General features: G+C 38.1%; 1 protein-coding gene across 1 annotated transcript in view; it reads left to right on the forward strand.

The window, feature by feature from the left end:
* The first annotated feature begins 819 nt into the window (after positions 1 to 819).
* The window catches only part of CMTM4 (CKLF like MARVEL transmembrane domain containing 4), a 22,232-nt gene continuing 11,785 nt past the window's right edge, over positions 820 to 11,266 (forward strand). Inside the window, exons 1-2 of the mRNA XM_009282875.2 lie at positions 820 to 876; positions 8,377 to 8,553. Coding sequence (XP_009281150.1) covers positions 820 to 876; positions 8,377 to 8,553 — 234 coding nt within the window. The remainder of the gene's footprint in view (positions 877 to 8,376; positions 8,554 to 11,266) is intronic.

Consider the following 11,266-nt stretch of genomic DNA (forward strand, 5'->3'; position numbering starts at 1 on the left):
TAGGAATTAAGTGATTAATACAGCATATAAATGGGAAAGTTAGAAATGTGTAACTCGGTATGTTGGGATTCTGTTCATTATTGTCTTGCAGGACCTGTTGCTTATGAAAATATTTTGAATTATGATACACATGAATTGTAGTTTCTGGGGACTGGAGGCACGGGTTCCTGGGGAAAGAAATCAGTGGGAGAAACTGGTTGTGTTTTGCATGTTTTGTTTGCCTTTGTTTAAAGCGTGGCTCTGTATATGATCTTCAGATGAACATTCCTATAGGATGGGGTTGCTACAAAACTTTTGTTTATGGGACAGGTGGCATGTTACATTTGTTTTTCGTCTAATCTGGAAGGCATGTTTGACTCATTCAGGTTTCTGTGAGGAATGTAATGTGCCTAAAAAAAATACGTCCTTGCAATGTGCCTTGGCTTCAGATTCTATTCAGTGGTTCTTTTGGTCATCTGCTTGGTTGGCTAAAACCCGAAATATACCTAAATCAGAGTGATCTTTTTTTTTGTTTGCGTGTTTTTTTGTTTGTTTTGTTTTGTTAGGAAGATGGTTGTGTTTTGGTTGGGTGCGAGTTTAAATAAGACAGACTTGCAGTCAGGTCTGCAATGTCATGCACAGTAGGGATAAGCAACTTTTTACAGGTGCCAAAATTACAGTGGGCGAGATACCGATGGAGATGGGGCCGAGAGTGGGGGTTGCAAGGTGATTCTTCCAGTCCCAGTGGGGTGCACCCCTAATGCCAGAAGGCACTGCTGTGAGGGGCCACCTGGGCAGTGATCCTGCTCTTACAGGGAGAAAGGGGAGGGGGTCGTGGCCATGGCCGTGTCTGATGCTGCAGCCCGAGGCCACCTTGTGCGGAGCAGCGCAGCATGGGTCTGGTTACTGACACCTCCAGAATGAGCTGTGTGGGAGTTGTGCAAACCAGGGCTTCACAACTGTCTGCATGTTCAGTTATTACTTTGAATGCTAAAATAGATTTACTTTGAGAACAATATAAATGTAATGTGAAAAAAAATCTTAAATTATTTAGCAGTAACAGGAAGAACTATGGTTTTTCTTTTAAAAAAACCCAAACCATAAAATATTTCCATACTGTAAAATACTATTTGTTTAATGGTATTTGAACTGGAATTGGTTTTGCATTTATCTAGCAGATAAGAACCTTTGTTGTATAGGTGTGTCCAAGCAATAAGCAAAACACTGTACTAATGCATAGTTAGCAGGAAATAAGTCACTACTTCATGTCTGCAGCTTTTTTTCGTTCTAGACTCTATGATTAAGTTCACTTTTAAAATTGATGCATTTCTATTTTAGCCAGTTGAGAATCTCTTCTGTTCACCTTAGTTCAGTCCAGTTAATTTTATTTTTTAGAATAAGTGTTAGTTTTGATATACTTAGTGTTTCAAAACAACTATCATTCTGTTGTTAACTTTGAGTGTTGGTTACCCTCGTTCTTAAATATGACCCTTTCTCATAATATGCCATCAAAATGTTTCTGGCCTCAGAAATATGTTCTGTATTTAGAATTGGTCTTTTGCCTAAGTTAGGAAAGGGAAGTGAGCAGTAGCTGAATCTTTCAAGGATTATAGAAAACTGCTGGAGGTGGCAAAAGATCAGCTGATTTAATAAAGATTCCACAATATTTAACGTGCTGAAGCCTTGCCACATTATATCCAAAAGGGAACTAAGAAGTAATGAAAACTTAAGGATTGCAGCTACATGTAAAACCCTAGAGGTGCAATGAAGATCTGAAATTTAAATATTCTGCTATTATTTCTGTAGTCATGACCAAAACCAAATCAGAGTTGAATTCGGAGGTCTGGTTGAGTTTCTCTGGATTTGTTCAGTGTTGTATTTTGTGCCATTAGAGCACAATTTAGTTTATCCAGGGTGCTGAATCACTGATGCTTCTTAAGCTTCCCTCTCTGGTAAGCGTCATTTTCCTAAATTTTCTATCTTGTAAGAAAAGTTTAATATTCATTTGTGATTTAAGGCTCCTTGCAGTCCAATTACCAGAGTTAATAACATATTTCTTTTAGTCTTATGGATGCAGGCTAGGAACAGGCGGGAAATCAGTCATTCTTCTGCTTAGGGTAAAGATGGTTTCCTGCTGGAGAAGCAGGACTGTGTTTAAGCCATATGATCCCAAATATTCGTATCTGTGCCAGCTGTTTTAGATGTGGGAAATGCATGTGCTTTGCAAGGAATGAGACCCGCTTGGTTTCATACATTAAGTTGGGACTGCTGGGCCAAGTAAATGAGAACAATAAATCTAGATTTTAATTCAAGAAAGTTTAATGTCTTCAGATACTTTAAGTGGTATAAAAGCAATTTATTTCTTCGCTATTTTGTGCGTATGTATTCTGCTGTACCATTAATTTAAACAGTCTGGATGTAAAAATGTCTTGGTAGTGTGACATTCTTACTAAAATTCTGTGGGTATTTTTCAGGCAGAAAAAATGCTGACCATTTTGTGGGTTTTTGGAAATCATGTGTAATTATGTCATTTAACCACACAATAAGGCTTTCTGTGGTAACATTTTAGATAAACAGGAAAACTCTTTTTTTTTTTTTACTTTGTTTGCATTGCAGAACTGTCTTTTTATTTTTAGTGCAAAGTTGTTTGATTATTTTCTTCAAAAATAAAATACAACATGTTCTGACAGGAAAAATACAGTATTAGCAACCTCCTAAAAGCTCTCTTTCAGCATTGGTGCCTGTCATAGCACATTTTCTCCATTTTGGGGAAATACAGTGGTTTATGTCTGATGTGCCTGTGTTGCCAAGAAAGTGATGTAAATATACGCCATTTACATAGCCCTAAGGCAGATGATTTCTTCATTAAGGGCCCTTTTCCAGGGGAATTTACAGGAAAGTTGAGATGAATACAATAATGGTAGGAGGCTAATGTGGCTAAATTAAAGCACACTGGATCCCAGTATAGAGGCTCTCTTTCAGGAATTAAATGGCCCTAAATTGTGGTCGCTTCAGCTCCTTCCAGTGAGGGGCTGCTTCACTCTGAATGGAGCCTTTATGTGGGGGTTCAGTGGTGTTTAATAGAAGGAAGTGCAATAGCCTCACACTGTACCCAGGTTATCTTAGCGGTCCTCAGTGTCCCAAACAATAAAATTGGATAGTAGTTTGACAGTTTATTCCAGACAAAAAGCACAGAACATTATTGGGGAATACATCTCGTACTTAATCCTCTACTTGGAGATTTTTTTCTTCTGCCTTTGCATTATGTGGTGGTGGGAGATGAGGGATGAAGGGCAGGGGGAGGCTTGCTCCATCACAGAGTTAGAGGTGTATTGCACACATTGGGCTGCAAGTCTGTGCAGACCCAGACCTTTTCTCAGCTTACCCTGAAGCTCGTTCTTGTTGATCCTGCTTTGTCCTGACCGGACTCTTGCATCTCCTTTGTTCAAGAAAAGGTAGTATTGCAGATAGCCTAGGATGCCTCTGCGTGGACCTGAGCATCCAGTACAATAAGCAGATATTTCCATCATGACAAAGTTGCGTAGCGACGCAATATTCACTGTACTTACTTCAAGAAGAGTGGAGTAGAGGGGAAACCAAAAGCAACTGTTAAAGAAGAGAAAGATAGTAATAAAAGGGAGTTATACAAATCTTAGGGCATTGGAGGAATTAGGGTGGAATAGAAAACTCTCCAAAGTATTCAGTGCAGAGAAAAACAGATGAAAAGGTTTGTTTCATGTATCAGAGGAAACTTTCTCTATTGATTCTGCCTGAGAAAGCTGTAGCTGTGTCATTTGTGGGAGGCAGCAGTAATTCATGTAAGAGGAGATCTCTACCACTTTCAACTTCTCATTTTTTCTCAGTAAACGAACCTTGAAACTTCTGCTTGTGGAAAAACTTGTCAAAACTCATCACCCTAAACTGAGGTTGTGACTCAAAAGTGAGGGTCGCCTCCTGCGTTGGACAAATGGCAGCGTGCATTTTGTTGGCTGAGACCTGTGCTCTGATAGGATGCTGGGTTTTTGAGGGTTGGGTGGTTTTTGTGTTTTTGTTTTTTTGGGTTTTTTTTGTTGTTTTTTTTTTTAGCTAGTCCTGTAACTACAGTCATGGGAGGCAGATACAGGCCTAGATAGATCTGGTCTCCTGGTTTTCCAAGGTAGTGTTGGTGACTTGTGTTACAAAGCAAGAGCAAAGCTTTAGCAGCTGGGGAGTGAGGGTTTTTCTTTGCTGCAGCTTTGCACCTCAGTCACCTGGGGCAGCACGAGTCTCTGTGCCCTCAAATGGTGTCTGGATGGAGCATGGTGGCTTCCCAGGAGGGCTGGAGGGTCTTTGTCCTTTCTTCCTCTTCCCAAGAGAGCGTGCATAGCCAATGTGGTGAGACAAGGCACCAGTTTTATCTTGGATGTGTGGTGTGGCACAGGGAAGAGCATAGGAAGCTCTTGGAGAAGTGACTTTTTAGGTCTTTGAGGCTTGGTAAGCTGTGAGCTGCATGTTGATTAGCTAATTCATTAGGCAGTGATGGGTGGTAGACAGGCAATGGAGATAAACGTAGGTTAGAAAGAAGATGTTTTCGTTATAGTTACAGAGCTCTGTGAGGGAACGGGAGAAAATGATTAGTGCTAAACCTGCACTGAAGTCCCTCAGAAAATACGCTGGGGTAGCTGAGACCAAGACTGACTTTTGGTCTGTCTGCAGTTTGCGGTGGGGCACTCCGGGGGCACGCTTATGATCACATCAGTCTGCTTTATGGCCATGTCAATCAAGTGGTATTCTGGGTGGCAAAATTGTATTAATTCACTGCCTAATTTATATAGTGTGTCTCATAAATTATCTATTTCATACATTTAAAAATGTAGAGAATGAAGCATTTTTCTTACAATGTTAACACATTCTTTTTTTTTTTAAATTAACTTGATCACTGGATGAACCACAGCCTTTGGCAAGCTGCTTTGGCTCATGTTGCAGCATTTATACAACGCTTTTAAGTAATGTAGCTGTCTGAGTAAGTCATGGGTTTGATTTTATAACGTATTTCACTTTCATTTCATGTGTTCAGAGTAGTTCGCTTTTTTATTAGAAACAAAATTAGGTTAATCTCTGAGTGGAATGGCCAGTGAAAGCAGCAGTAGTGTGTTTTTATAGAAGATTCACATTACTTGCAGTTAAAAGGAAGGATGCTTCTGGCAAGTTTGTAAATGTGTAGGAGGACAAGATTACCCTGATGTTTCAAAGAGGAAAATATTTCTTATTAAAGACTGAGTTTTTTTTGTGTTTACAAAAAGGGAAGTTTCTGTGGGAGGATAGCTTTTTCTGATGTGGTGATTAATTCGCATTTTATTTTTTGTCATAGCGTTCATTGTGAGACTGTGCATTAACAGGAAGGTATTATCTGTAGCACTGGTAGGACAGATAATCTTTGAGAAGGGTTAAATATATTTTTGTCGCAAGAAAAATGGTAACACATTGGAATCTTGCTTGAAGTACAAAAGTGTTACAAATAAATAGTATGCATGGGAATGTTCTCCTTTCCCTGTCCTCCCAACCAACAAGTGTTCAGGTGTCCTGATCCACTCTGTGATGATAATACTTCTGTTAATAGTCAGTTATTGTGCATGTTTCCAAAACACAGCCTCCACATTGTGGCCAGAATCTCCATCATAAACTGAAGCAATTGAGGTTTTCTCCCAACCTTTCTGATAAACGTATCAATAGACTTGGGCTGCCACAACCCGGACCACTGTACACTAATGCCGCTGCACGTTACTTAAACTGATGGCACATCTTCATCTTTACTTGCATTTGAAATGGTTTGGGTTAAGTCAAACCTAAGTGTACACAACTAACACTTTTTTTTCTTATAAGGGTGTGTCACAGGTAAATGTCTCTTATAATTTCTTAAGGGAGAAAATGAAATCTTAAGGTAGAATTGCTCTGAGGTTTATTAATTATTAAATCTGAGCTTGGGAGTATATAAGTAACATGATAATTAGAGTTCATTGCTTCAAGCACCTCTTCAGTACATAATTTATTTCTAATGCTGTATGCAAGAAACTCTTTCATCTTTTTTGAGCTTTGACTGCTAAGATGGGTACGTTAGCCTTGAAGAAGCAACGCTATCTGGTATGGAGAAGAGCCAGTGTAAGATTTTTATCAGCAAAACAACAGAGACTCCATATGCCAAGTAGCAGTTGCCCAGCATAACGATTGGCGTGCCAGAGCTTTTTGGCTCCTTCAGCCTAATGTTGGTGGTACGGTTCAGAACTGTTCGTATTTTTAGAAAATGAACCTAATATTGTTTAGGCTTGTACTACAGTATTTCTAGAGAATATTGCAGAACCATTTCCTTTAAAAGAATAAAAATTTTAGAAGTGTCATAATATATCAAAAATAGTGGCAAGAACAATGGATACTTTATTATATTGGAACATCTGAAAGTTGAAGTTTCACCAGCTAACATTTAGCATTAATACTTGATATTGATCCTGCTTGAAACAGCTAAGATTATTTTAAGATCTTTACTTTTTTTTTTAAATTGTATTCAGTGTCACCTTCTGTTATGAGGCTTGTGTTCACAGAAAAGGTGAACTTCATTACATGCTAATACTGTAAAATGAAGCTGTGTTCTGGACAGTATTTTTGTGTGTGTGTGTCGCTGCTGAAATCATAGGTTGACTTCATTTCTGGTTTTCTGAATGTTCCGTTTCACTGCATATTCTTTCTTTCTTTTTTTCCAAAGCTATTCAATGTCAAAGATAAAATCTCAAGTTAAGTGTTTAGTCACTGGGTATCCATTCAGAATTTGTTTGATGTGAATTGGCCTGCTCTATTAGCTGGCAAAAACTAATATGGCATATGCTCTCTTAAAGAGAGTGTGCTAAGTGAACTGTGAGAGACTTTCTACCCAAGTGTGAGTTTTTTGATTAAAACTGTTTTGCTTTGTTTTAATCCATTTTAAAACTTAAATTAGCTACTGTATTCTGAAGTATGTGGCAAACATACTTCATGGGGGGTATTGTCCTTTACTTAGAATAACTGCTGATGCTAGTGCCTAAAATGGTAACTTCTTTCAAAATCCTTTTTCTTCATTTTGCTTGTTTTGTTGTAAGAGGCAAAGACAAATTAATGGATGAAGCATAAAAAGTGCTGAAAGAAAGTGTATCTGCAAAACATTGAAATTGGCAAAGAAGAATTTAGCAGAAATTGCTTTGTGTTGTGGCTTCTGTCAATCTTTTAAACTTATGTTTTGTTTGTGCAAAACCTTTAAGTTATGTATGGAATATTTAGCTCTGAGGAGGCTATCCCCCAGAGTTCTTCATCCTCAAATTGAAGTGACTTATTACGGTCTCATTAGAATTTTGCGGCAGAGCAAAAAAGTGAATTCTTTCTGAAAAATGTAAGTGGGTGGGGGGGTTGTTGTCTTGAAAACCAAAGCAAAACACTCTTAAGGCCTTCCTTGCTTGCCATGGAAAATTAAAAAAAACAAAACCATCCATGCAACTGGTTTTCTTTTACCAGTTATATTTAAAGAGGAATCAGTTTGAAACTTGGACTTACATATGCAAGTTGTATACTCTGTGTAAGTATAAGTGGGAGCTAATATTGGTGTATGGTTTTTATATATTTTAGTTTTGTCCATTGGGCAGATTTTAAGTACAGTGAGTTTCACTGTTTTATCCTAAATAGTAAATTAAACGCCTGTCTTGCAAAAGTCTGCATTTATGTTAACTCTACCAAGATACTCTCTGAATTCAGTGTGACTAACCATTATCCCAGTTAGATGCATGTGTTTGCAGCACCAGGAGTTTCTTCTTAATCTATTAGCTGCTTGTTTTATTGTCTTATTAGTAAAGAATGATAAAATATGTTTTTATAGGAAATACAGCCTATGATGATAAAAAAAACATGAAAAGGGCAGGCATTTTTGGAGGCTGGTGGAGATTGTGAATCTATTCTATTTTGAATTGATTTAGATCTCAAGTATATTAATACTATGTAATTGAGCTTGAGGCTGGCCCAATAGACAAATGCATTCCATCTTCAAGTTTTGGAATAGCATATCATGAGTGAAAAATGAAATAAAATGTTTGAGGTGCCATTTGCATATTAAGCCAGTGGCCTGAAGGGGTTTCATGCTTTTCTGGGTGTCTCAGTCATTTTGACGTTAGACTCCTTGTAATTTTCCTAAAATATACTTTGTTGAACAGGAGATATCCAGAAAGTCTTGGCATTAATTTGCTTTTGTTTTTGCTCTTTAGACACTGCCCTTGCTATAAACTAAAATCACACATTCCTGAGTGTAAACTGATCATGTTCCCAATGGAAATTTCAGGAATACTTGTGGCTATTTTCAAAATGTGGAAATCTATTTATATTTTTTCTACTTGTTTTTCTTCCTAGGTTTTGGCACTGATTGCTTTCATCTGCATAGAGACCATCATGGAATGCTCCCCTTGCGAAGGCCTTTATTTCTTCGAGTTTGTGAGCTGTAGTGCATTGGTGGTTACTGGAGTTCTGTTGCTTATGTTCAGTCTAAACCTTCACACAAGAATACCGCAGATCAACTGGAATCTTACTGTAAGTTCATATAAATCCTCACTCTTTTAAAGATAGCTGCAAATCTGTTTTTACGTCTGGTTTTTGAACTTTACTTTCTACTATTGTTTAAGATTGTGTATGAGTTCTTTATGCTGAGTAAAGTATACATTTTACTTATATTTATTTTGAATACTAACAGCAGAATGAGCTTTGAAATGTGGCAAGATTAAACTACATTAAATAGAACTAAAATTGTCTTCTGGTAGTCTCTTTGGAAGGAAAAACTTCCTGCTAACGCCAGCAATTACTGTTTGTGGATGAAGTGGATAAAAATGCAGCCTGTAGTCATTTAACTTTGACAGATGCTGTATTTACAGTAGCCCGTTGTTCTCTCTTAAGCTGTTTTTTGTATTAGGACAGCCGTGCTACATATATTTTCTTACACAGATTAATACAATCATCAGGTAGTAATGTAAAAAATTATGTGCTTTCTGTGAAAATCAGGTGTTTTGAATTGCTCACACACATAACTATTAAACATGGACTGGCAATGCTTAATGTGTTCTCAAATACAAGGAGTTTTAGGAAGAGAACTGCTGGCAGTGCACATTCCTTTTGTACAAGTCTCTGTTTCCATGCTGTATTATGAATTAAACTTTCAGATTGGGTTGCATAAACACAGGTCACAAAATCAACATGTTAGTCACTCCAGCAAAAGATCTGTCAGCTTCAAGGACAATATTTATATCAACTTCTTTGGACAGTACAGATAGGTATGTGCCTATGTTCTGCTTTATTTTGTAACTAATTTTGTAAGTACTGTTGGAGACCAGTCCCAGAGGCTTCTAGGCTTCTGTGTGATCTTTTTTTTTTGTTTGTTTTTAGTGTAATTTATTAATGTTGCAGTTTGCACATTTGCAGTAACTGTTTATAAGCCTAAATGACTTGTCTAAAATGAGACTGCAATGTGGAATTAGATGATTCTTTGTACCCTGGGGATGCTTGATCTATTGAGGAACTCTTCCTAAGAGTACTTGGTAGATACATTGGATGGACTGAGAACTGTGACTGGTAACTGTAGGTGGGGGAGATCCAGGTGGCTTGCAAAACAAAACCGGTGGAGCCACTGGAACGTTAACTGGGTTGTCTTGCCTTTGCTCCTTTTAACTCCATTCTGCCAGTATTGTTGCCACTTACCTTTGTGGCAAGCTGAAAAGCAGCAGCTGCGGAGAGAAGGTAGTCTCTATTTCTGTTGCCAGCTTGGTTGTTTAATGAGCATCACAACAGCCTGACAGCTGATAACAGCAATTGAAGACCATCCTTTTTATACCACACAGTTCTGTACATGCTAGTAGGATGTACAAGAGCATGATAACAAGTGTGTAAGTGCATCAGTGTCACATAAAATACATGATGGTTTTGCTGGTGTAATGCAAGTGGTTTCACAGTGAATGCTAGATCTAGCTTATGGTCAAAGTAAGTTTGACCAAGACTTTTTAGGAAGAAACCATAGAGTGGTATACGTGGTGTCCATGACTGAGCTGAAGTTGTATCTCTGGAAGAGTCAGTTCAAGGACTTCGCATACCCTTGGTTCTGTATGTCTGTACCTTTTGTTCTGTTGTTGAGCCCTGTGGCACACTTTTACTGCCTACCAAAACACTTTGACGATATGTTGAACATAAGTACAGAAGCCTAAATGCGGCTCTCTGCCTTCCCCCCCACATAATGCAGTAGATAGCAGCATGTAACTGCTAGGTCCTTTCAGCCCCTCTGACTTCTTACGGTAGTCGAGTGACAAGAATTGCCGCTTTGAGTGCAGCGTTACTTGTCTCTGCATAGCACTCTGTTAGAGATCTTTAGAGAAAAGAGGGCTTAAAAATCCAACCAGTTGTGGTGTGGTTTGTTGTGTGGGGTTTTTTTTTTTTTTAAGTATTTTGGTTTTTAGGGCAATGGTCACACTCTGAACCCCCTACGTAAACAGCATGGGGCAACATGACATGGTCGGAGTTCAACCTGAAGGGCAAATGGAATACACTGCAAATGCTTTTGCTTTAGTTCATACTGCCAAATCAACAGAGGTAGAAGTAAATTGTCATGATCTCGCAAGTCTCATTCTTTTAGTTATGTACTGAAGATGAAATGCTTCTTCCATCATTATACCAAAGATCTCTAACAGAAGTGAGAAGATAACTGGAAGCTTCTGTCTTCCATTAACTGATGAGACCATCCTTCTTCCTGGTATTGCTTACAGATTTTAACAATCATTAGTCTGAGAGTAATGTGGGAGTATCTTCATTATTCAATAGCTGTAGTCTGCTGTTGCATGTACAGAGTGGGAGATCGAAGGCTGCTGATAAAACACCTATGGGAGATTACTTTGGCAAAGTTAGCAGGAAATTTAAGAATGTAGAGTTGTGGCTGAATGTTTTTTTGGCTTATTTTGGCATTTTATTCTTTAAAATTTAGACATATATTCATACGTTGTTTGCCTTTTTCAATATTTAGTACTTTCCTGTGTTTTGATGGTTATTTTGATAATTTTGCAGCCTCTGTATATGACATAGTTATCACAGGAGTTGCTTTCTGAACGACAGACTTTCACACTGCTGAATGCTTTAGGAGGAAGTCACTCCTGCTTATGTATAAATTCATTAATGTGCATGCTTTAAAAAAAAAGGTATGACTTTTCACAAGGGAAATACCCATTATAAAGTCTCAAACTTTGCTTTTAGAAGCTGTGTGAGCAGACTG

This window comes from Aptenodytes forsteri, unplaced genomic scaffold (genome assembly GCF_000699145.1).
Source record: "Aptenodytes forsteri isolate BGI_AS27 unplaced genomic scaffold, ASM69914v1 Scaffold70, whole genome shotgun sequence".
Taxonomy (NCBI): Eukaryota; Metazoa; Chordata; class Aves; order Sphenisciformes; family Spheniscidae; genus Aptenodytes; species Aptenodytes forsteri.